Source organism: Pristis pectinata, chromosome 22 (genome assembly GCF_009764475.1).
Source record: "Pristis pectinata isolate sPriPec2 chromosome 22, sPriPec2.1.pri, whole genome shotgun sequence".
NCBI classification, from domain to species: Eukaryota; Metazoa; Chordata; class Chondrichthyes; order Rhinopristiformes; family Pristidae; genus Pristis; species Pristis pectinata.
Window position 1 is genome coordinate 21,444,798 of NC_067426.1, and position 27,035 is coordinate 21,471,832.

General features: G+C 38.5%; 1 protein-coding gene across 20 annotated transcripts in view; it reads right to left on the reverse strand.

Moving 5' to 3' along the window:
• The window catches only part of macf1a (microtubule actin crosslinking factor 1a), a 426,068-nt gene that overhangs the window by 28,828 nt on the left and 370,205 nt on the right, over positions 1-27,035 (reverse strand). For all 20 annotated transcript variants that reach the window (XM_052036540.1, XM_052036543.1, XM_052036536.1 and 17 more), the window contains 20 exons: positions 26,502-26,728; positions 26,179-26,301; positions 24,585-24,686; positions 24,403-24,504; positions 22,615-22,788; positions 21,559-21,714; positions 20,611-20,808; positions 20,219-20,347; positions 18,313-18,483; positions 17,974-18,129; positions 16,682-16,888; positions 12,709-12,828; positions 9,668-9,837; positions 9,081-9,240; positions 8,673-8,867; positions 5,799-5,927; positions 4,942-5,085; positions 2,196-2,384; positions 1,185-1,281; positions 262-431 (listed from right to left, as the gene is read on the reverse strand). In XM_052036540.1, the coding sequence (XP_051892500.1) occupies positions 262-431; positions 1,185-1,281; positions 2,196-2,384; positions 4,942-5,085; positions 5,799-5,927; positions 8,673-8,867; positions 9,081-9,240; positions 9,668-9,837; positions 12,709-12,828; positions 16,682-16,888; positions 17,974-18,129; positions 18,313-18,483; positions 20,219-20,347; positions 20,611-20,808; positions 21,559-21,714; positions 22,615-22,788; positions 24,403-24,504; positions 24,585-24,686; positions 26,179-26,301; positions 26,502-26,728 (3,119 nt within the window). The remainder of the gene's footprint in view (positions 1-261; positions 432-1,184; positions 1,282-2,195; positions 2,385-4,941; positions 5,086-5,798; positions 5,928-8,672; positions 8,868-9,080; positions 9,241-9,667; positions 9,838-12,708; positions 12,829-16,681; positions 16,889-17,973; positions 18,130-18,312; positions 18,484-20,218; positions 20,348-20,610; positions 20,809-21,558; positions 21,715-22,614; positions 22,789-24,402; positions 24,505-24,584; positions 24,687-26,178; positions 26,302-26,501; positions 26,729-27,035) is intronic.

Sequence of the window (27,035 nt, forward strand, 5' to 3'; positions counted from 1 at the left end):
GCATATATGGCATCAGACCAAGTGCTGGTGAATGGTTGGTATGGTGGGTCAGATGGCCCGTTTCTGTGCTACATGACCTGACCACATATTTGAAAGGGAATTATTTCATCGGTTGATGGAAAAAGAGCAAGGGAGTAGGAATAAATAAATAATCAACTCTTTCAAAGAGCTGACATAGGATGATTGGCCAAAGGTCTACACCTCTGTTGTAAGAGGCTGTAGTAGTTCAATGTAACATGGTTTCACAAATTATAGGCTTACTTCCTCCAATCGGTCCAGACAGTCGTGCAGCTTGCGTTGTCTCTCCAGTGCCAGTAACCAGACCTGCTGCCATCTGCCAGAAAGCAGATTAATCTGGGGATTCTTTGCTTCAGTCTGTGCTGGGACAGCTGTGGGTGCAGGTGGATTAGTCATTTGATTTAGAGGTTTCCCTGCAACACACAAAAAAAGATCATCAGTGTGTATTATTTTAAATGCTAGAAGGTTCAAACAATTTACTTTTAAATAGGAAGATGCTGTGGCACTTCAAAAAAAAAGATCTTTTCAATAAAAATATGGACTCATGTAGCTGATGTTTATGAAAAAAAATCAATTTCATGAACAACAATTACTTCTTCATGAATCAAAATTGAGGAACAGTTTTTTTGTCACTTTGAGTTATTCATCGTCAACACCTGGGGAATGTCACTTCCCAGAAAATTGGCTAGAGCATCTCCGTGAATACTTTGTATACAAGAGAAGTTTAGAGACTGGGAGCCTGTGATGCATGGGTCACCTTCAATTCCCAAAGCCTTTCCTTAATCTACAAGACACATGTCACTGTGCCTTCACAGTTGCTGGATTAACATTTGTAGCTCCTTAATTAACTGCACTGTGGAAGTATCACCAGCATAGAGATTGCAACAACTCAAGGTGGTGACTCATGAGCTATCCGGGAGCAATCAGTGAAGAGCACTAAATACTGTCCTTGCAGTGGATGCTCTTATCCAATGTATGAATAAAGAGGTAATTTTCTCATTCATGGCCATGCTGTTGATGAGATCATACAACACTCAGCAGTTATACATCAGACACTGCACCTATTCATTTTGTAAACAATGACCAAATCCCTAACCATAGTTTTGGAAAATTCTTCCATGATTTATCTGCACTCTCTCTCCCTCCTTTGAATGAAAGGGGCTTACTTCCTCGCACGTGCGATGGTTCTGCTGCTTTCCGCTTGTATGTTTTTGTAACTTTATCCACATCTGGCTGTTTCCGAGTCATTTCTTCCATGAAAGACTGAGAAAAAGGATAAAAAAAATTAAACAGGAAGGTGAACAGGCCTCAATAGTTAAAAATACTTTATGCCTTTACTTAGTTTAGCAGGAGATTTAATGAAATCGTCAAATGGTAGGCTCTTCCATTCTGAGAAAAGGAAATAATAACACATTTCCAGACATCAATATCTCATAATTAGGATATGGGTGTGTTCAGGAACCAAATGATGTTATGAAAATCCTTCAGTAGTTTGTTGTGAAAATGAGTTCAGTAAATATGATAATTTATGAGCTGCGATCAGAAGATGACTAATAATTGCCAGTTTGTACTTAAAACTAAAATGGTCTAAGTACTTGCTCCAGTAAAAAGAACCTGTCACCCCACTGTTGAGTTTGGCCTAATGTAGATTACAGGCTCACACGATGTGATTAAACTTTTCAAGCCCTCAGAACTATTAAGAACGTGCAATATTTCTGCTTTGTGTTTTGGCCATATGCTTGGAGCAAATCTTCAAACATTTTTAACAACGGGAATCCAGTGCACTAATTAGTTATTTTTAAACATTATATAATTTAATAAACTGCTGAAAATACTTCAATTACTTGAAGACAGGATTCCTGCCGTGTGACCAGTGGCATGATCGGTGCCTCGACATAACAGATACATCAAGGGCAGACAGACCCACCCGAGAACTGGATGGGGTCCTTAGGCTGTGCCCCATGAAAGTGATGGCAAAATCAGAAAGTTGGACAGTCCTCATTTGAAATTTAACACATGGATGGTTGGAATTTCATCATTAATGCAGGGATGAGAATTTTTGAAGAACTTATTGGCGAGCTAGAGGTGTACCAGACAAAGAAATTGCTTCACTACAAACATAGTTTCAGAAACAATCTTGTTAATATATTTGTTTGGTTGTTCAGCTTTGTGTATACCTGGTGCTCTGTGATGATTGTTTTGACCTGTTCAATATCCTTTGGCATAGACTCCTGATCCCTTTGTATTAGTGTCGTTTCAGCCCATTGTAACCAGGCCAACAACTCTTCCAACAATTCAGCATTGGTAACCAACTCAGACAGTGCAGATGCCAACCGTTGTTGGTGCTGTTTTGCCCACGTCAGCACCTAGATGTAAAATGACAGGCAGAACTATAAATATTGCTTTACTTGATTTGGTGACTAACATAAAGTTCTACAAGTAGAAAACTGATCAACCTCTTGTGAAAGATCATTTTGTAAAAAAATTGGAAGTCTGAATTTCTGGACTGCATCTTCATTAAAAATATACACAGGGAAAGAAGGTACAAGAACACTAAGTACAGTATTTAAAACAATTAAATAAATACTGTAATCAAGTCTAAGAAGTGGAATTTCATTTCAGAGGTTAAAACTTTATTTCTGCCTATTAAAAGGCATGATATACTTCAATTAGCTAAAGTAAATGATTTATATGCTTATCCTATTCCAGATATCTCAGGGAAGGGATTAAGACCATACACTACAGAATACCATCAGTTTTAAAAACACAACAGGGGTGTTGTCATAGATGGTCCTTAACAAATTACAATCTACCCAATCCGCTCCCATGCCCACTTTAAACTGGATTCCAGCAAACTGAGACCAACCTCTGGCCGGCCTTGGAAAACTTCCAGTTCCTTTTTTCTGTAGATTGTAAGTGATCCAGGCCTAACCAGATGAGCTGATCTGCACAATACATTGACTCAATGAAGGGGGGAATAAATGTGCAGTTGCTCTCCATCTTTAGACCATCCCTGCAACAGTCCACCTTACTGAACCCATCAGGTTGCTCAACAGGATGAAGCAACAAGGAATGAGCTGAAATAACAAGCTGAGCTGCCCTCACTCCAGAGAGGTGCTAGACCAGAAAATGGGGTCTGGATTCTATTTCTTGTGGTGCTGAACATTGGGTGGCATAAAATGATATAAATGATTACTAGTTGTAGCCTTTCAATTTAAATTTACACTCAACAGATGTGCAAATTTTGTGAGGTCACTGGGAACCTGCTGTTCTCTCAAAATACAGTCTACTGTCATGGATGATGTCATCTACTTCGTATAAAAGGACATGGCACCTTGTTAATTATTATGTGCCAAATAATGAACACATTATAACAGCAGACGATGAGGTGATTTCTCATAAATGGGTGTAACCATGAGGATAGCCATTCAGAGTGAAAGTCAGGGAAACTAGGAACAAAGAAAATGATACAATACACGTTGCAGTAACAACCGGTGAAAAATGAAAGAAATACGAGCTTGATTAGGGTATTCAGCCTCCTCAAGACTACTGCACCATTCAATCAGATGGGGAAAGCATAAAAATAACCTAATAGAAAGAATTCTTTTCCCCATAAATGTCATTTCCGATGCACTTATTTTAAATGAATAACTTTCAAACTTAAGATCTTTCTGATCAGTTTCAATTAGCTAGGTTACATATCACAAACTTCATTAGCAAAGACAGCTGCAATTGTAACTGTAGAACTTTAACTGCTTGGTTAATCAGGTTGCAGTACAGAAATAAACATCAGCCGAGATGCAAGTTGGTTTTCAGAAGCCTTGCTAGCAAAAGGAGCTTTGCCAGACAGAGTTAACTGTGTGATCACTATGCAGGTAATCCAGTTTTCCAAGGGATAACCTGGGGACTGAAACTGAGGCTTTGCATCAGATGAGCATGGGTCATGTTTCAACATTTGAGTTAAGATTTCAAGTGAAATATCCTGACTTTGGGCAAGTCTCTGCTCAGATAAACTGGACATACAACAGTCCTAAGAAATGATCCACCACGATCAAAATTTCTGCAGCCATTAAATTTATAATGGCATCAGTTATTCCTCAATAGCTAGATTTTCCACTTCACAGTTGTGTTCTATGGGCAAATTATTTACATGCCTGCAGTGTACACATATTAGGCAGGGACTCTTACTTGAAAACTCAGCACACTGTACCCATTGAGTTATTGACCATTTGAGTGCCTTTTGGCTCGACTTGGAAAGTTTTCACCCAGAGAGTGGTTGGTGCATGGAATGCGCTGCCTGGGTGGTGGTGGAGGCAGATACATTGGACAGGTTCAAGAGTTTGTTGGATAGGCACATGGAGGAATGTGAGATAGAGGGATATGCGGGAGGAAAGGGTTAGATAGTGTGAGGGTGGTTTGATGGACGGCACAACATGGTGGGCCGAAGGCCCTGTTTTGTGCTGTATGGTTCTATGGTAAAATATTCAGATGTTACTCCTAGCTGTGGTTTCACATAAGCCATGAATGATCCGTTGCAAAAAAAAGGAACTAGGCCCTGATGTTTCATTAAAACAGAAAAATGGATATTAAATCCTATAATGAGATGCAATTGTGTACTTCATCTTTTATTTCTGTCCCATCATCTTTCTCCATTTATACTGGAATAATTCAGCACATGGAAACATTCATGAAATTCATCAGTACAGCTTGAACTACAAGTGCTTCTACTTCTGGACATTTTCTGATCACCATTTTAGTTTTCAAGACTAATAAATACATCCTTTGATAGAAAGGCATATTAGAAGAAATGCCCTTCAGGTATTTAAGTCTGTACAACTTGCATTAAGCTTAAGTATCTTAATTACACTTTATGTAATAAAGCTTCTTGTCACTGCTCTGAATCGCTGCATTACTCCCACTTACTTCTTCAAAGCGGGCTCGGATGATTGTGATCCAATGTTTGACAGTGGTGACACAGTCTGGGTGGCACACAGCTAATATGGCTTCTCCCATGCCCGCTGCCTTATTTACGTCTACACGCTTCTCCTCTACTTTCTTCATAAATTCCTGAAATATTGAATAAGTAACAGCACAATACTTGTGAAAGAAAAAAAATGTACATTGGATTCAAGAAAAAACTGTTAAACCATAGCACAAAGACACACCTTACATCAATTTCATCACCATCAACTAAATGTGTCCAAAAATAAATTATTTTCCCAGAATCCTGTTAAAAGCACAGTATGTTTTATGCTACTTGATTTATAGCTAAATTTTACTGAATTGAACACAAAAGAAATGCTCAAGGAAGTTTTTCAAATTCACAATCAGTTCACTGTTTAAGAAATTCATTTCTGCATTTTTAAAGCAAAGTCAATGAATCAGCATTAATTATGGGACAAATATTTGATTAAGTACTCATATTACACAATTGTACATTGCCATGTCTTTTGAGGTGTCTAAAAAGAGCTTTTTAAAATATTATTTCCAGGAACATTCTCTTACATTTTCCCAAATCCTGGGATTTAGATGATCCTTCTTTAATACTGTTAATATTTAATAGTACTTAGCCTTTAATGCTCTAACTTTAAATAACTTTTAAATAATGCTCTAACTAAAAGTAACTTTGAAGTTCAAATAAAATACTTTTCTTTTGGACATACAGAAGGTCAAATGTATACATTTCATAATGAATGTCATTCTATAGTTTAAATATTTAGCCCTTTTAAGTGAACATACTGATTTTATTTTAGAAAATCACATTTAACTGGACAACCCACCTTGTGTAAATCAATCAAGGACTGCAGAGCTTCCACATCATCTGGTAGAACTCCCCGGAATCGAAGCGATTGCTCAGCCTCAGAAAGCCACTCTAGTAGCACATGGACAGCATTGCGGAATTCCTCTGCCTGGGACAGAATTCAACAATTACCATCACATCAGTTATTTTCTGACAATCAAAGTAGAATTTTTGGAAAGATTACTGTGCTATCTTCCTAAAATTTTCAATGTGCATGAAACAAAAAGAAATTCTATTTTTTCCTTCACTTTACTTTGGAATGGTTGTGGATTGAAGGCTCTGCATTATTGCAGAATACAGTGAATCAGAAGATTTTGATACAAGTTTCTTATTGTATTGCCCATCATCTTATCCAAATTTCATTTAACAAGCAATTTAAATAAGGAATCAAAATTCTTTCTGAATGGTAGGCACAGTAGATGGATGTAAATTACCAAAGATTATGCTTATGTATAGAAATTAATCAAATTGGAAAATGGAATAATCCCTTTATCTCAAAAGTGAGTGGAATATGGAAGGGAGGAAGAATGATCAGTGGTACATTACCGGCTATGCTGACATTTCAAAAGGTATTGCGCAGATTCACTGGCAGGTTTCATAAACTTGGTTTGTAGACCTTTAAGATATGAACAAGAACAAAATACCTAATCCTAAAAATCAGAGCTGGGCCATTTAGGGAGCATCTATTTTTAAAATTTTTAAAGAAGTTTTCTGTATCTGGGCATTGTTGGCAAGGCCAGTGTTTATTGCCCATCTCTAATTTACCTTTCAATGACAAAAGTGAGCCACTGCTGCAGTTCTTCTGGCCAAAGTACTTCAACAGTGCTGTTGGGGAAGGAGTTTCATATGTAAACCCAGCAACAAAGATGTGCAGCATAGTTCCAAGTCAGGATGCGGCTGAAGCCCTTGTACTTCTTGGTAGTGTGGGCTCTGGGTTTGGGAGGTGCTATCACAACAGCCCAGGCAAGCAACTGTTGTGCATCTTGTCAATGGCACACACTGCAGTCACTGATTGCTGGTGGTGGAGAGAATGAATGTTTAGGGTGTTGGATAGGCTGCCAGTCAAGCTGTGTCCTGGATGTTGTCAAGCTTCCTGATGTTTGTTCATGGTTGACTCACTCAGGCAAGTGGAGAGTATTCCATCACCCTCCTGACTTGTGGCTTGTAGATGGTGGAAAGGCCTTGGGATGTCAGGGGGTGAATCACTCTCCATAGGTTATCCAGCCTCTGATCTTATCGTGACATGAAGTTGGTCCAATTGAGTTTATGGTCAATGATGCCCACCACATGTCCCTCCCCCGGATGCTGATGGTGGGGTTCAGGAATGATAATGGCACTTAATGTCAAGAGTAGGTAGTTAAGATTCTCTCTTGTTGGAGATGGTTGCTCTTGACATTTTTCTGGCGTGACTGCTACTTGCCAGTTATCAGCCTATGCTTGAATGTTGTCCAGGTCCTGTTGCACGCTGAAGAGTTGTGAATTGAAGTGAACATAGTGCAATCATCAACGTATATTTCTACTTCTGATCCCATGATGAAAAGTCAATCATTAATGAAGCAGATGGAGATGGTTGGGCATTGGCCACCATCTTGCACTTCCTGCAGTGAGACCTCCAACAACAACAACCTTCTTTCTTTGTGGAAAGTCTGACTCCAACCACTGGAGTTATTTTTCCCCTCCTGACTCACTTTTGTCATCAAAAAGTAAATTAGAGATGGGCAATAAATGCTAGCCCAGATACAGAAAATGATTAAAATAAATGCCCCCTAAATGGCCTAAGCTCCGACTTTAGGGTTGTATAGTTTGTTCTTGTTCATACCTTAAGGGTCCACGAACCAAGTTTATGAAACCTGATATTGTGTAGTTCAGTTTTAACACGGCTCCTTGATACTACACTCTCTCAAATGTTGCCTTAATGTCAACCACAGTCACTTTCGCCTCACCTCTAGATTTCAGCTCATTAGTCCTTGTTTTGACCTCGGGTGCGATGAGGTCTAGAGCTGTTGGTCCTGAAACCCAACTGGTTTAGTGAGTAAGTGCCACATGACACCGTTGTCAATGATTTTACTAATGATTGAGAGCAGACCGATTAGGTGCTAATTGGCCATAATGGATTTGTCATATTTTTGTGATCAGAACATATCTGAGGAGCTTTCCACATGGCTGAGTAAATGCCAACGCTGTAACTGTACTGGACAGCTTGGCTAGAGGTGCAGCTAGTACTGGAACAGAAATCTTCATCACTGCAATGGGGCTATTGTCTTGTCCCATGGCTTTTGCTGCATCCAGTGCTCTTAGCTGTTTCTTGGAGTGAAATGAGTTAGCCAAATATTGGATTCTGAGAAGGTGGGGGTCCCAGGAGTAAGCATTTACTTTCAATGAAGATAGCAGAATTTGGACTTTTTATCATACAGGTCTGCAAAATGCTGGGTCAATGTAAATTTCTGAGACTCAGATCAAAAGATTTTTGTTAATTTGGGACATCAACAGTAATGAAACAAATGTACGTAGCTGGAACTAAGGTACAGATCAAGCATGATCTGAATGAATGGTGGAACTGGCAAATAATTTCTTTATACAAAATGAGCATGGAGTGAAAATTATGGACAACGTAATGCATCATGGCTCTGACTGACCTACTAAGGTTGAAATGCATTACAAAAAATGTACACGTTACTCTAGACTTCTCTCAGCAGCTGTGAAATGATTTTCGTTACTGATAATAACCTACATTATTAGCTATCAGCATTGCATGAAACAGTGCATCAAAGTTTAACTGAAGCAATAGCAATAATTGGATTCCTTTATATTTGGCAAAGTTTAAGTTAAAATGGATTCCAAAAATTATCTTCACCTGCTTAAGTGCCTGCTCAAGCCGCGTCTGTTTAGACACTGAGAGTTTGCACACTGTGTCCCATCGTATACTCAGTTCCTGCAGTTGAACTTTCACCCAGGTTGTATCATCATGGCTGTTCTCAATCAGTTCACGAGCCGATCGTTTCAGGACCTGTACACTACTTGTGCGCTTACCAAGTTCTTTCTGGAAAACCTACAAAAAAAACCCGGTATGTTTGTGTGTAAAATCGATTAATAAGTAAAACTTTCAAAAACTATTTCTTGTAAAGTTTTCAGCACAAATGAAAAAAATGTACTTTTTTCAGAAATGAATAGCCATATAGGGACTTTCAGTTAGTAGTTAATGCAAGTTCATGTTAGTTTGTGCAACAATGAATGCAATGCCTTCTTAACAATAAAACTTTACCTTGTGGGCATCCATCAAGTTCATCACCAGATCGAGATCTCCATGGACGGGTTGATCTTCAGCTAACTGTGGCTCGACCTTGTACAGCCAATCAACTAATGCCTGGAGTGCATCAGTAAACTGCCCTGAAAACAGAAGGGCCTCTTCCAACTTGTGCTGCCTGAATAGGATTAGGAAATAAACAATCCTTGATATTTGGGGAAGTTACACGTAAATATTAAGCATACAATTATGAAACAATATCTCACAGCCAAACAAGGTAGACATTGTTAGTATATAACCAGTTTAAAAGCATCAATGTTTTCACTTGCATTTTAACATGATATCATGCATCATCTCTGCAATAAGATTCCATAAGTATGAATAAATATTGATAAAGCACACCAATTCTATTGCAATTATTCTATTTAACAAAATGTGTTAAAACTAGCTTAATTATGATATATAATTTTTAAACAGAACAATTGCCAGTCATAAACTGCTAACTGTTACTAAATGGTAAGCTAATAGTTTATCACTTCCTTAACTAGAAAACCTCACTTGATTTTAATAAACAACTGTTAAAACTTTAATTTTTCCTCCCTCACCTCTCGACTGATTTGCCACAGACGGTGTCCCACTTGTCTCGCACTTCTCCAAGGAGATTATCCAATTTCTGACGATCATCTGCATGTGAAGCCTTATCTTTCATCGAGCGGCCCATTCGGATTGTGGTGTCATACACTGGCTGTTTCCCACCCAGCGTTTTTTGGAAATCCTAGTTTAATTTGAAAGAAAACCACAGCAACGTTAGATTTAAAAGGGCACAGACTGTACATCTCTGAGTAAAACATTAGATCTCATACTGGCAATCACTAGTTTGGTCATTTAAAGCATTCACATTTTTGAGTTCATGCCTAAACATTTAATTGCCACTGGGACTTCTTAGCCCACAGAATTTGGCAACAAATTTTGTAACTGGTTTCACAATATTATATTTGTATGATCTAAATGGTTCAAAACAATAATAATTCAAGGTCTGCACATCTTTGGTAACATTTAAACTGCTTATTTACAGAGCTTTATTTAACCAACAGTTTTACAAGCAGAATTGATTTTCCAATTAGAAATATTATATAGATTCAATTACAGATGCAGCTGCCATTTGAAGAATTTAATTCTTTCCCTGGATTAATTTCTGAAGAAACCACCCAGGTTGGCAGAAGTCTTTCTATTGATGAGAAATTGGATTTGAAACCAGCATTTTATTGGGTGGGCACACATTTGTGTGATTAATCGTGCTGATCCCTTTTTGTTGAGGGCATTAAAATACACAGATTGAATGTCTTCTGGAAGTACATGTTGTTGGCAGATCACAATGTTGATCAGCATGTGACAGTGATTGACTCCAGTGCTGTCATTTTGAAGTCAGCTCTGCGCCCAATGTTCTCTCAATCTCACACAGTTCAGCAGGCATTCAGCAGCAAAGACCCACCCACTAGTGATATTTAAAAGGAAACATCTATGACTTTATAGGTTGACTGTTGGTTGATTTCTTTTAACTTGCGTTATGATTCACAGAGTTTGGTGCTTTATATAGGATCTTCATGTTGCTAATGTCTGTAGGGAGCAGTGTGAGAAGCCTTTAAATGAGCTCATTTAAAGGCTTCTGGAAAAACAAAATGTTCACAGAAATTGGTGCAACAGTTTGCATGCTCATTGGATAAAAGCAAGACCAGAAATGAGCAGAAAGTACACTGTTCAAGCAGTTCAGTTGGGTGGGCTTTCACAGAATCACTATCTGTCCAGGGAAGATGCTCAGCAAGGAACAATGGGCAAGATGTCTGCATTTCAACAGTGAGATTCTTACTGAAGTCCGTCACCTGCTAATGTCACAATTGTAAACATAGAGCAAGGAAAGTTCTGCATGGTTGTACGGTCTGGATAACAAAGGTAATGACCTTTTATACATCTAGCAATTTGCCATTCACTGTTATACAAGATTGGTCACATTTCTTTCTCTCTCACCAGAGACCAGCATTGACAGCAATCCTAACAATTTAACTCTGGCAAGCTGGAGTGAAAAAAAAGCTAGTGTAAGTATACCTGCTGGATGATTTTAACCTCTTAGTTGCATTAGTGTTATTTTCAGATGATTTCAAAATGAAAATGAAAAACAGAATTTAGTTTATACCAAAGGGGCAGGGTTTTGCTACATGCAGACTTGTTCACTGAGGCATACAAGAAGTTGGCCTCATTCAACATCTGCAAGACAGAAGTCCTCTACCAAACTGGCCCCCCGCTACACAATACTACCACCAATAATTAAGGTTCACGGTGAGGCTCTGGAAATCATGGAACATCCTCATCTCTTGGGTGTTACCTCTCAGTGAAGGCAGATATCAATGGTGAGATTCAACACCACTTTCAATGTGCCAGCACAGCCTTTGGTCAATAGGAAAAGATGCGTAAAAACCTCAGAACGAGCACAAAATTCAAGGCCTACCAGGCAGCAGTGATCCCTGTATTCCGAGGTGCTCTGGCATCTGGATTACCTTCAGCAGGCACCTCAAGACACTGGAAAGATACCATCAATGCCGCCTCTGCAAAATCCTCCAAATTCACCAGAATGATGAGCAAACTAATGTTCGTGTCCTCTCTTTGGCCAACCTCCCCAGCACTGAACCTCAAATTACATTCAGATGGCTCCACTGGATAGCCGGGTCAACTGTAATCCTGACATTAGACCGACAAAATAAACACTTGATACCAAGCTCCATCTTAGGAAGAATTACCAGGGAGAGAGAGGAAAAGATTCAAGGATGTGTTCAAAGCCTCCTTGAGAAAATGCAGTATCCCAGCAACTCTTTGGATTCCTGGCCCATGACTGTTCAAAGCAAAGAAGGAGCATTTGGGATGGTACTGAGGGTCTGGAGCCCCGCATAAATGACAGAAGGAAAAACCACCTCACGCACTATCCACCCATCCACCTCCATAGACACCCTCTGCACAATTTGTGGAAGAGCCCATGGTTCTCCATAATGGCTTCATCATTCACCCCAGAACCCACAAAATCCAAGTAGAAGCAAGTCATCCTCTATTCCGAGGCTTTGCCTGAGATGATGTTGGTAGGTATTGATACATAAAGGATGCTCTTCTCTTCTGCTCCCATTTCAAATTTCGCTTTTGTTATTCGAGTTGATACTAGTTTTCTGCATTGGTTGCTGTGGTACCAAAACACACAAAACCAAGAGACTCTTTAGTATGAGCTCAATTAGACAATCTCAAGTGGAACCGAGTTCATAATGTCAAAGGACCTCAACATTCTTCAGGAAATGGCAAAAAAAAATTAAATTAGCAAGGGTTCCTGCAACTCCTTGTTAGTCAGCAACTCATCCAAAGTGGAAACATTTGGACATCAAACTGCAGGATTGGATTCTGTTGCATTGGTCGCCATGATGCAGAAGCTTTCACCTCAGATTAGACAAGAAAAATGGTCACTTTAATAACATTCATGAGCTGAAGCTGTCTATGGGAAAGGGCACCAATAAAAAGCATCCTTCTCACCAGAGCTGGGAATACTGAAGGAGGTTGTACTTTGATTCTTAAACAAATTCAATCTGATCTTATGGAACAACAGATTTCTTACCTTGTGCTTTGTAAGCTGCAGTTTGATTTTATCTGGATCATTGGAGATTTCAAGGTCAGTATCCAGATTGTTTTCCGCTTCCTCCAGCCAGTCAATCAACTTTTTCCAGGCTTCATAGAACTGGGATTAAAACAAAATATTCTGAACTAAACTCACTTGGATCAAAATCAGATGTACATTTCAGGTGAGAATCTGCAATAGGACCCACTTAGTTGCATCATCACAAAATACTTGCACCATTAAAATGGGTTGACAGTCCGATCTCATGGAGTTAGCAAATATTTCAAAAACTAGAGGCAGGATAAAACTGGCGAAAAATTCCTTAACTTTTGCACTTACTTGCTTTTTTTCAGTTCAGATCGAGTAAAGAAATATAAATATATTCAAACAAATTATCTTCAGTGTTTCAGTGTTTGAAAATCATGGTAATATTCCAAACTATTAAGTGTTAACAAAATAAACTGCAAACAAGTTGTTTTAAGCAAGGACTCCACATTGGAAATCATAATTTTATGATTGTGGAATGTGGATTCTAGCATTCTAGAAAACAATCTTTTCCCGTCTTCACCACGGTAACAGAGAGAGGGAGGAAAAATTGTCAGGAATATTTCTGTGAGCACATGGAGTGCTACTGATTGGATTACTGAAGTTCTCTCTCTGTTTAGGAAAGACAATATGGGAAGTCAATAAGGATTAACATACAGGTTGCCTTGCTGGTCTACTTCTGTCTCCTCACCCTGCTCACCACACTTGCTATCCTGACCATAGGCTTGCGAAGAGTTTCCAGGAATTCTCAGATCAGCTCCAACTCCTTAAAAGTAGCAAAAGTGCAGAGAGTGGAAAGGCTGGGTTTGTTTTCCTTGGAGTGAAGGAGGCCAAGGGGTGAACTGATAGAGGTATATAAAAGTGTAAGAGAGAGTAGATAGAATCTTTTTCCCATGATATGGGTATCAAAAGCAAGAGGTCATAGGTTTAAGGTGAGAAGAAGGAGTTTTAAAGGGAATCTGAGGGGAAAGTTTTTTTTCAAAAACTTAGAGTGGTTGATATCTGGGACACGCTGCCAAGGGAGGTGGTGGAAACAGATACAATCACTGTGGTTAAGAGGCATTTAGACAGACAGTTGAATAGGCAGGGCATAAAAGGATATAGAGCTTCTGTTAACATGATAATTTTTCATGATTTTCAGACAGAAATACACAGTGGATAGATGAGAGAAATGCTTTCAAATATATCCAACTGTCAACCTATTATACAAAAAGCTAGGATTGTAGAAAAAGTGTTTGTTAACAAAAATAAATGCAGGTCAAGCCTTCTTTCCTAAGCTCTGCAATGAAATAATGCCTGGTACTGCTTGGTTAGTGTCCACCTTAGCATCTCTGTCCTTGGAAATTCACTGAAGATTCATGACTGCAATTATTTTTAAAGTCGTTTAAAATTTTTTACTTTGTTGCATGCAGGTCTGGAAGCAATTTACAGTAAGACTTGGGAGACACTGTATTCTGAGGTACAAAATTACATTATCTGAGAGAGGATATGGATGAGAGAAACGTGCCATAATTGAAATGAACAGGGATAAAGAAGAGTGCTACTTCAAATAGAGTAGTGTGTTGATCTAAACTGGGAGAGTTGCCTGGATGAGTGCAGTGCCAAGAGTCTCAAGAATATTGATATTATCCAAGACAAAGCAGCCTGCATGCTTGGCACTCCATCAACATTCATTCTCTCTCCCACTGACGCACAGTGTCTGCAATGTACACCACGTACAATGTTACTTGCCCAGGCTACTCTGACAGCAATTTCCAAACCCACGACCTCAACCGCTAAAAGAGATGAGGGCACCAGTTACATGTGAACACCACCATTTGAAAGGTCTCCTCCAAGTTGCACACCATTCTGTTTTGGAAATGCATCTCTGATCCTTTATTGTCACTGGGTCCAAGTCCTGAAATTCACTCAGAGTACCTACACCAAAAGACTGCTGCAGTTTGAGGTGGCAGCTCACCACCACTTTCTCAAGGACAGTTTGGGATGGGCAGTAAATGCTGGCCTTGCCAGTGATGCCAAAATCCTCAAAATGAATAAAACCAAAACAAAAGGAATGTGGAAGGCCGGGATACTGGATGGGGAACAGTCATTGTGAATTGCATCTGAAGTGGGTACCAATTGATGGGGTTGGATGCGGATATATTTTGAATCTACAGGTAGGTATGTTCAATGTATGAATTACATTATACATGTAACACAAAAGTGATAATTAACCAAAATAAACGCACCTCAGTACAAAGAAGCACTCTACCCTCGTCAGATGCCGTTCACAGCACCTTTACCGAATCCAGTGCATTGTAACACATGAACAAAAGTTCAATGCTTCCAAGAAACTGACTCTCTTGCACACCTTCAGACTAATTTCTAGTCACAACATCATTATCATATGTTTTCCTTTATTATAATTCTACATCTTCAAATACAATTCTGTTTCATTGTGGTTTCTACTTTGAATGAGAGCTATTCTTAGAGTATATGATATTGGGGGCCACAACAACATTTTTTGAAAATGACCGTTTTTGCTTCTTCCTAGTTTGGAAGAATTGCTGAGAAACCATTTAAGCTATACTGGAACAAAAGACTGTTGATCATGACTGAAAATATTGTTCACAACCCAAAGGAATTAAATAAAGATTTTAGCCAAGAGACGGAAGGAAAACATTTCTATTTCAACCACAAAATTTGTGAAATGGGCTAAAAGAACATGAATAAAATATTTAAGTGAATTACACTGCTTTTCAGAAACCTTTAAAAACACTTTATAGAATTACTAAACTAACAAAGTTTCAAATGTTTTGTTATGTTAACCTTGTAGACACACAGATGAGATCATTTGTTTCTGCCTGTGGAATACATGGATTAACGCCAACCAATTTGATGTTCCAAATTCTCTCTGTTTTTGATGTAGTGTTTTTGAATAGTGCAGTAAAGTGACAAGTCACACTCTGGATCTGAACTTATGTTTAAGACAACATAATAATTAAACAGAGTGTTGGGCTGAATAAGCACAATGTAAAGATAACGGGAGAAATACTGAGACTTAAAATCAAAATTAAATAGATTCAAATAGTAAACATGATAAAAAAAAGAAAAATAATTTGTGGATCTTTTAAAACATTTTGGTAGGCATTACAATAATTTATAATGTTTCTATTACGTGGGCAGCTTCAATGAAACCAGGAAGTTTCATTGTCCCAGAGCTGTGTGCACATTAGGATTTTGGAGAGTACTGAGTTAGCCTGAGTCAATGTGGGAAGTCAAGGCAAAAACATTTCAGACCTTCACCCCTTGCCTTTTCAAACTAAGTAGCGAAATATCAGGCATCTGGTAGCACTGGTTATCATGTTTTCCCATGAATGCCCAGATGATTGCAGTAACTTTTTCTATTCAACTCTTCTACCTCAGCTGTCTTAATTGCTAACATCACTCCCCAGATATGGGCTGCCAGTTAGAGACCAGCAAACTGACTGAAAACATTCATGCTGAACATGACCCACCTTTACAGACAACATGTTGAATCCATCTGCTGTTCATTTCTCATCTTAGAACCCTATCTTGGAGCAATCTACTACACCAGTGGAAGTGAAGAACAATTTCTCAAGACCAGCTTATCATCTTATCAGTTTTGCAAATTTTAAACAGTACAAAGACTAGTGCAGCCAAAATTTACTTTCACACTACCCCATTTTGCAGCTATGGCCCAAAGTTACATGTTGTCATGCATCGTCCTCCACAGTGTCTGACCACATTGAATTTAGCAAACAAGGCAGCCATTGCCGTGTCTGTTTGTATGCATTGATTACATAGAAATGTTAACTCTTCCGTCTTTGTCTTTAAGTAGTTAAGCAACAAATCTCCCCAGGTGTACTTTTGGTAAATGTCAAAGTAAAAATCCAGTCTCTTTGATATTAACTTTGATTTTGTATACCTGCTTTGCACGCTTCCTGGCCTCATCAAGTGCCCTTCCTCTCTCAACAGAGCGTTGTACCACTTTCTCCCAGCGTGATTGCACACTAAACAGAAGATTCTTTATTAGGACCACATCTTGTTTCTGGCTGAGAAACTTTAGCTGATTTCCAGTTTTATCCAGGTCAATGATTTGATCCCGATGAGAATTTACTTCGTTGGCAAAAATCTGGAAAATAGTAGCAGGTATTAGCTAAACAAGAACTGATAAATTAAAACAAATCTCTACAGCTTTGCCCTTTTGTTCTTTCCATTCTCAGGGCCTCATTACAGCTTAGATAGGAGGCACTCTGCATGTGATCCATCAGTACTGCTGTATAACATTTGCATGTTTCTCACTGTGGAAAAGACACCACTGTTTTATATTCTCATTGTTTTCAGAATATACAGCTGAGATTGAAAATTAAAGAATCAAGTTTTTCTTGGCCAGGACTTTGCTTAATGGATGTTATTTTTATGAAAGAATTATATTTTTAAATGTAAGTGAAGTTCTTCACAAAAATTCCAAGGTGTGTGTGTGTTTATCTACTTGCCTGTATTGCAGCCATCTATTTTTTTTTTACAAACTACTAACTGCTAAGACATCTTGGAAGGCCATGATGAAATTACATATTTTCTGATTGTTAATCTACCTTTAGTGTTCTGAATTGCTACAATCTTCCAGACCTGCTGGGGAGGATGGTCATTCCGATGCTGTACCTAGTATCAAGGAGTCACCCAATTGCCACTGGAGGCTGTTGCCCCTGTCAGGACCCTTAGCTTTGAATAAACCATGTATGCATTCCCAACACCGACGTGTCACACAGCACTCATCCCCAGCATTGAAAAATTACCCCACACCCACATCCAGCTGTGAGGAATCATTCCATTACCAAGCCTGGTTTTGAGCAGGCACCCCAGACCCATTATCTAGGAACTGCTCTACCCCTATTCCCTGTATCAAAGCAGTCACCTGCTTCCAGGCTGCCAACTCGTTCTCATCCCCATTTTCAAGGCAGTCAAGTTATCATCATCTTTACACCAAGGTGTCACCCCTTTACTACTCACAATATTCTCATCTGCATTATTAAGTCAGTAACAGTCCCCAATATTAGTGCAGCCAACACATTACCATCCAAGGAATTGAGATGAACAAGCCTTGCTATCCCTTAGTTCCTTAAGTGAGGTAATTCCTTTAACCATCCTCAATACTCCAGAGGTCTGTTTGTCAGCACAAGCTACCTTCACACAAAATCTGGTGCAGAACTTTAGTACCTTGTGTTCATCTATCTGGAAAAGGACTGTATCGAGTATAAGACTAGGAGGAGCTGCGATGTTCAGGCTCTGCTCTGCCTGTGTAAGCCAGTTAATGAAATCTTGTAAAGAATTCTGAAATTCAGTTGCGAGATTGAGAGCCTCTTCCAGCTTGGTCTGAACAGGAAAAATAGCACAAGTTCAGTAAAAACGAGGATTACAGAGAAACAATAAGCACACCAAGAGTGAACAGAGTTTCTTTCTTTATTGCAAAGACTTCAGACTCCAGGTTGAAACTATGGAGGCTTTTTTTTTGTTAGAAAAAAATATTGACATTGCTCATGTTGCTGGTTCTCTTACCTTTCTTTCCTCCATCTTTGTGCTCATCAATTGCCATTTCTGTTCCAATAATGCCACACACTGTTCAACATTGGATCCTGTAGCATCATCACGGCTACTCAGCAACAGCCGACCTTTATCGTGCAAATTCTTGTACGTCTCCTCATTAGCACGGAATTCCCCATATAAGTCCTAAAATAAAGAGGAATCTTTGTGAATTTTTGGCAGCTAAAATGTTACTCCTTTTAGTGTAATCAGCAAATAGTTCCCCCACTCAAGGCTTTACCTCGTTTATTTTAATATTTATTGCAGAAAGGACCATGTGCATATGTGTACTTTGTGAAAAGACTGTGTAGTTTATTTAGAGCAGAGTGCATTGGTACACATATGTAACTGACCAATTTCAGGTTGGAGACCCTTTGCCAGAATATTAACTCTGCTTCTCTTGCCATGGAAGCTGCCTGACTTGCTGAGTGTCTCCTGCATTTTCTGCTTTGACTTCACTTTTCCAGCATCTGCAGTTTTTTGTTGGATTTTCCATAATTAACTGGTATCAGGAAAGAAAATCAAAGCACTGCAGATGCTGGAAATCTGAAATAAAAACTTGAACCATTAATTCCACTTCCCTCTCCATGGATGCTGCCTGACTTGCTGAGTGTCTTCAGCATTTTCTGTTTTTATTTTAGTATCATGAATTGGTGTTTTTCTGTACAAAGTTTTAATGTATGGAAAAGATGTATAGGAAAACAGAAAGCGCTGGAAAAACTCGTCAAGTCAGGCAGCATTTACAGAATTGACTTTGTCAGAATTCTGATAGAGGGTTGCAGGCCTGAAACATTGACTGTTTTTGCCTTCTGCAGATGCTGCCTGACCTGCTGAGATTTTCCAGCATTTTGTTTTTGTTTCAGATTTCCAACAAATGCATTTTTTTGGTATTCACTTTTCATAATTTGCACTTCAAACTCACTGAAAATGTAAATATTCAAATGCCTAAGAGAAAGTGCAGATGCAGATAATCATCCATTTAAGTAAAACAGGGGATACATTTCATACAAAGGCATGAACAGATTAATATTACACAACACAACTTCAACCCAAAAAACATTGTGCATTAATTTGGTATAAATTTACAATCTTTTGACTTTGTTATATGGACGAGGCCTTGTGTTTTTTGGATCTTGAATGGGAACTCAATACAACTTGTAAAATACTAATAAGCACACTATGCTACGAGGGAACAACATGATTACAACATGATTTCTTGGAAAGTTACCAGAATAAAAGGGGCAGAAGAAATCAATTGGCACTATTTACAAGTGCTTCATTGAGACCTTTGCAAGTGTTGGTTTGAATTCTGCTTAAGAAATAGCACCTTAAATGGTAGGTATAAATCAGAATTACATTATTTGACCCTTGCAAAAGTCTGGTCTTTCAGGAGTAAAGAAAGATAACATTTTGCACATACAAATGGTGCTAGAAATTTGGAACACTCTTCCACAATTGACACTAGACTGATACAATTTTGTTAACCAAAGGAATAAGGGGAAAAGATTGTGTTCTGCCATAGACGAGTCTTAATTTCACAATCTGACAGAACAGACTGAAAAGGCTAAATAGCCTAATTCTGCTCCTATGCTCCATCCTCTTTACTGCCTTCATTTAGTCATCTTCCCGACTGTAAATGGGAATTACAAAGAATGCACCAAAGTTTATTAGAATGGCACTTCAGCTTGAATTTAGATAGGAAACACAGCATATATAAAATGCCATGACTTACTCAAAACAACTTGACAGCATTGAAACTCTTTCAGATTACATTTGGATGCCTTAAGTGAGAAAGTCTAATTAAATTCTGTCACATTAAAACTTAAAGGAATGCCACTGTGTTAAATGTTTTGATTATCAAGCCATAAGGTAAAGTCATTACCAAGTGTGCATTGAGTTGTTCTCGAGCCGTCTCAGGTAAACCTCCAGTGGACTTTGAAATTGCCAATTGATTCTCAACCCGACTCAGCCACTGCAAAAAGTCCTCAATCTCTCCATGAAATCCTTCAGCCTATGAAATAAGAGGCACCATTCAGAAAAATATAATGATTAACAAAGGTTGTCAATGTTTATTTTATCAGCATGAAATTTGTCTCACATTATCTATTGATTAAATTCAGTTTGAGAATTAAAATATGTTCTTTATTACCCAATTATAAAACAACATCATAAGCAATGCCAAGTCTGAACTTGTCATGTTTAAGACCCTACCTCCATCCTCCAGCATTCTCCCCCTCACTGGCTCCATCCCCACATCTTTCCCTCATTGCTTACCTGCTGCAGGGCAGCCTCCAGTTGCTGCTCCCTCCCTTCAGTTTTCCTAAGCAGAGACTGCCAACTCTGATTTAGCGTGTCTAGTCGATGCTTTAGGTTATTGGCATCCTCCCCTGCACTTGATTCCAGAAGTTCATTCCCAGCTTTATTAACAGTGTCAACTGTAGATTTATGTGCAAGGACATCATTTTTCAGGACCTATGGATATATTGAAGTTCCAGTTATTAAAATTTTCCTGTCCAATTTAGCTAGCTCTTAACAGACATACTTAAAGTAAGACTCGCTTTATCAAATAAATAACAGATCTTCAGTACCTCTAATGAGAAAAGGTAGAGGGACCATCTGATAACTAGTCTCCTCTCATCGCCCAGCATTCCACCTTGGGTAGAACACTGCCATCTCTATCAAATCAAATCTAAGTCGAACCATCATCTTTCACTGTTAACTTCTCATCCTCCAACACATTGCTTAAAAAAAAGCCACACAATTCAGCCTTAAAAGAAGCTATATTCAGCATTATTGGCTTTGTTGACTTATGCAGAACCTCCCTCAATCATCTTCTTAATCTGAATTTTGGAATACCCTCCCAATTCCTCAACCCCTTTATAAGCAAATGGATCTTCAGCCATCCTGGGCTCTTCCCTTCTCTTTAGTTCATCTCTTAAAATCTCTGAAAAGGAAGAATTTGGCCTTTAGTAATTTTGACACTGTACAAGATCACCTGTACTGTCTTGCTACTCACTGAGTGACAGAGGAGTGGACATGACGGCTAGGCTGAGCTTTTACAGCTCTATGAAGGATATAAAACACAGATAAAAACTAACGTGCTTTCTTGATTTAATGATATCAGCTAATAAATTTGTATTGGTTATATACTGTGATAATATCATGACCATTTTGCAAGCAGTTAATTCACTTGGTGTAATGAATATATAATTTTGCAATTACGTGATGCTTTGCCAGTTCAATTTCTATGGCCTTTGGGTCTCCAGTGATTGGTCTTTGTCCATCCAGAAGCTCCTCTGTATGATTCAACCAGGTCATAAGTTCAGCCAATGCATGTTGAAACTGACCCAGTGCCAACAGTGCACCCTCCACCTTGTGCTGTGGAGAAAAAGTAAATTCATAATCGTTCAGAACACACAAATGGGCAGAACAAATATTATATCATTTTCTCAGAAATATCTTCCAAAATACTGTGTTCAGATTGGGCCTATGAAGTATTTATCAAAGTAGAAAAAAAATCTATTGAGTACTGATTACTCAAACATATTTTGAAGGTCATTATGCTTGTTAGTCAAACCAATATATTTTACAGTAACAGGGCATGGGCCAATATTTATGGCACCAATCACAGTGACTGAGAAGTGACAGCCTGGCATTGACATTTGACTGTGCTCACTTTCTACTAATTGCACTGAATGAGAATAATAGTTGCCGAAGAGCAGCTCATATACTTCCCTTTTGCATTTGTAGGCATATCGGACCAGAATTTGAAATCAGCAATGAAGCAATAGATTCACTGATCTCAAAGTTCTTCACAAAGATCTATCCACCTTTGTGCTGAGAACTTCCTCGTTTCCAAGCGTCAGTTCAAAGGGATCCCTGGCTTTCAGCAGCTATATTCTTACTAAGATGATTCAAGTGCCAATCAAGTTAAAATTCTCATAAACTGCATGCTAGAAAGCAGAAAGCTTAATTTTTAAATTACCTTTTTAAGAAAGAAAATTTATTTTGAAATCTTGTAATCGGAAGCACTTAAGGGAACTACAATGTACATCTAAACAAAAAAAAAAATCGGTTCTTTTAGGGTCAGAAAATTTGCTAAACAATAATTATTGATTCGTGTACAATTAAAACCCATTTAGATCTCATGCAACACAGTGCAATGTAAGATACCACAGTTTTGTAGGAGTTTGTGGCTCGTACGTTGGCAATGCATGTTGATTTTTAATATGCGAGAAACAGCGGCTGGGGATTTGGTTATACCATGCCCTCTTGTACCTGTCTGTTAATAATCTTCTCTCCCAGATCTTCCCAGAGATGCTGGAGCTCATTGAGTGGCTGTTGAATTATGTCTTGATCAGTCTCATCTGAGGCTCTCTTTAGTAGGAGCTCCCCCTGGTGGTTAAGTTTTTCCATCTCTATTTGCTGCTGGTACACCTCCATTTTAAATTCCTGTGGCATGTAGACATAGTGGGAACGTTACAAGTCATCCAGAAGGGTAAATCAATTTTATGCAATGAAGAGTATAACAAATTTTAAATCATGATCAAATGACAGATAGTTTTTCCTTCCTACTTTTTTCCACCAATATTTCCCCTTATTCTTTCTTAAGCTGTTCACATGTTGCTATGAAAGAAGTTGGTCACCCCTATGGTAACCTGAACAAAGCCTTAAAGGCATGATACCATACTGTCCATGCTAGCTCAGACAGATTTATCACATGCTATTGAAATGAAGGAACTGGCCTTGTGAGCTTGATTCTGTACTTGCTGGAAGCCTTGGCATTTTCTGAGAATCATCGAGCAATATTGCATGGAAACAGGCCCTTTGGCCCAACTCGTCCTTGCCAACCAAGGTGCTGATCAAGCCAGTCCCATTTGCCCATGTCTGGCCCACATCCCCCTAAACCCTTCCTATCCATTTACCCGCCAAAAGTGTTTTAAATGTTGTTAGTGAAGCTGCCTCAACCACTTTCTTTGGCAGCTCACTCCTTAATCCCAACACCCTCTGCATGAGGGAGTTGCCCGTCAGGCCCCTTTTAAATCTTTCACCTCTCACCCTACACTTATGCCCTCTAGTTTTTAGTTCCCCTTCAATGAGAAAAAGACTGTGTATTCACCCTATGCCCCTCGTGATTTTACACACCTCTATAAGATTACCCTTCAATCTCCTACGTTTCAAGGAATAAAATCCTAGCCTGCCCAACCTCTCCCGATAACTCAGTCCCTTGAGATCCGCAGCATCCTTGTAAATCTTCTCTGCACTCTTCCCAGTTTAAATGATGTCTTTCCTGTAACAGGGTAACCAAAACTATACACAATTCTTCAAGTGCGGACTCACCAACGTCTTGTACAACTGCAACATAATGTCCTGACTCCTACACTCAATAACCTGACTGATGAAGGCCAGCATGCCAAATGCCTTCTTCACCACCCTGTCTACCAGTTCTTCGGCTTTCAGTGAACTATGTATTTGTACTCCTAGGTCCCACAACACTCCCTAGGGCACGTCGATTCACTGTTCAAGTCCTATCCTGGTTTGAATTCCCAAAATGCAACAGGTTACACTTACCAAAGCCATTTGCCAATCCTTGGCCCACTTACTTAGCTGATCAAGATCCCCCTGTAATTTGTGATAACTTTCTTCACTGTCTATGATACCAACCATTTTAGTAACTCCCACAAACTTACTAACCATGCCTTGTACATTCACATCCAAATCATTTATATAAATAATGAACAACAAAGGTCCCAGCACCGAACACAATGGGTGCAGGACCAATAATCATGACACTGCTACTTCCTAAGTTGGCCAAAATCAGCACAAACCTGGCACTTTGTGGGTTCAGCTGTTCACTGCTAAATCAATTGAATCATTTAACAAGTGATATTTGGTAGACATAATAAATACATTAATGGAGTTTTCATTTTAAATGGAAACTATTAAGAAATGGTTGAAAAAAAATTACAGAAAAAACAGAAGTAGAGAATTACTATCATTTTATCTTTCCATGCTGCTTTTCTAAAGATTTGGGTTCAGTATACTCCTCTTGCAAGATTTACCCACCTTCATTTCATTTATTTGTTGCTTGACAGTGCTGATATCTGTGCCAACTGGAGACATCTCACCCAGTTTTATTACCGTGTTATCCAGCCAGTCAAACATTGCCTAAAAAGTCACAATAAGCAGATTAGGAATGATAATGCCATATTTGCAAATAAACAGATTTTATGCAAAGCATTCCTTACTTGCAATGCATCTTGGTATTGGACAGCTGCTTGCATGGCTTCTTCCAGTTTGTCCATTCGCTCCTTCCAGGTTTTGTTCAGGTTATCCCATGTATGATTGAGCTAGATACACAATCAAATAATCCATAAGAATGGTAACACTTATGGTGCTTTTAATGCAGCAAAATATTCCAATGTGCATGAATCTGATTCATGTAAAAAGATATTCAACCAGATGACCAAAATCTTGGTCAAAGAGCAAGCTTTTAAGGACCTTATTAATGGATGAGACAGAGTTGGGACAATGACATTTTGGAAGGAAAATTTAAAATTTAAAGAGGCCAGAACCAGAAGAGCGAAGAGATCTGTCAGTTGTCAGCCTATGAAGATAAGGATGTGTAACACTCTCTAAAAGCTACCTGTAGTATAAATATTTCCCATATTCAATCAAACTCACTTATGCCTCATTGACGTTTTCCCCATAACGCATTCAAAACCTGGTAGCAATGCATTGATTTTATCATACTTTGTACAAATTTCATCCTAGTGGTCTAACAGTTAATAAATTGAGAACTCTCAGCTGAGATTTAGTGATTCATTACACTTAAATATAACCCTATTTCATTTGGACTGCTATTGTGTACATTACAACATCCAGTCCATATCTCAAACTTCACTTAAAATGGATTTTTGATAAAACAGGAAGCAGCATATTGATTTTTCAAATGTGTTGCGTTTTTGCCAAAAAAATATTTTAAACAGAGTTTTCACATATTATAGAAGATCGAAGACACAATGTCAATTTAATTAAGTATTCTAGTATTAATGAAAAAGATATCAGCAGAACGGAGCTGAACACAAACATACAATGTATTGCGTAACATATTATGGTGTCTTCACTAGTACTTCTGTAAGAGAACTTGAGTTGCGCTCCAACTATATAGAGCTCTGGTGAAAACATATCTGGAATACTGGATGAAGGTCTGATGTTCCTACCCAAAGAAAGATATACCTATGATAAAGATAGTGCAGTGAAGATTCACCAGATTGATTCTTGGGATGGCAAGTTTAGGCCTGTTCTCTTATGCTTAAAAGAATAAGAGATCTCATTAAAGCATGTAAAATCCTGACAGGACTTTGCATTGTTCCCTGGTTGGGGCGTTTAGAGCCAGAGGTTAACAGTACCAAAATAAAGATCCAAGATGAAATTTCTTAACCCAGAGGGTGGGAATCTTTGGAATTCACTTCCTAAGAGGGCTGTGGAGGATCAATCACTGCCTATGCTCATGACAAATCAACACATTTTTTGATATTAAGGGACAAAAGAGATCTATGTTTGGTTCAAGAAAGTGACACGGATTAAAAATAATCAACTGTGACCTTATCAAATGACAGAGCAGGCAGAAAGGGCAGAATAGCCTACTCCTGATTCTTTTATTATGATCTTATGTTATATTAGGATTCACTGTTTACAATGGAAAATTAATTTAACTATTCAATTGTTGAAATAATGAGCTGATATACTTTTGTCCTTCCTTAACCTGGTTTTAAACAAGTTTCAGCACATTTAATACCATACATTATTACTTATTTATTATTTCTATTAATATTTTACCTCATCTATACTTTTTTTCACTTCAGGTTTTTCTAATTCCCCACAGGCAAAGATGAGGTCTGCTCCCAAGATTCGCACAAATTCCAGTTCCTCGTGAAGTCCATCTGTCTCCTCTTTAATTGTCTGATATCAACAAATATTCACAAAATCATTAACAATTCACTGTGTTAAGCACACTACTATTCAATGTTTCAGAAAATCAATTGGTTTATGTGATATAAACAAGACAAGTACAGTAAGTAAATAGTTGGAACATGCTTAGTATTAGTCATGGTTCATATATCAAAATTGTAATGTTTTCTGTGCGAGAACCATATCCATACCTCTGCAGCCTCCTGCTGTTGTTTAATGATTGAAGGATCAATACCGGGACTCTCCAGGTCTCGCACTATTTCCTGTGTGTCCTTAATGGTAGTCATCAGGGCAGCCATATCGTACCAGAACTTTTCAGCGAGGTCAAGTACATCGAGAAGCTTAATATCCCTCTCTTCACCACGAGCTTTGATATCTTCCCAGTAAAATACCATCTGGTCCAACTTGTCCTGAATAGCTGATGTGTTATAAATGGGAAAAACAAAATAGTTAACATTTTTAAGATGGCATTTCTGCTCCCAGGGGTAACTGCATTAAACACAACCAAACTTAAAAAAAAACTATTATCTAACAACTGAGATAAAAATAGAAAATGCTGGAAACAGTCAGCAGATAAGGCAGCATCTGTAAACATTAGGTCTGTTTCTCTTTCCACAGGTGCTGCCTGATCTGCTGAGTGTTTCCAGCATTTTCTACTTTTATTTTGGATTTCTAGCATTGGCAGTTTTTAAAATGTTATATAGAACAACTGGGAATTGTTTGCT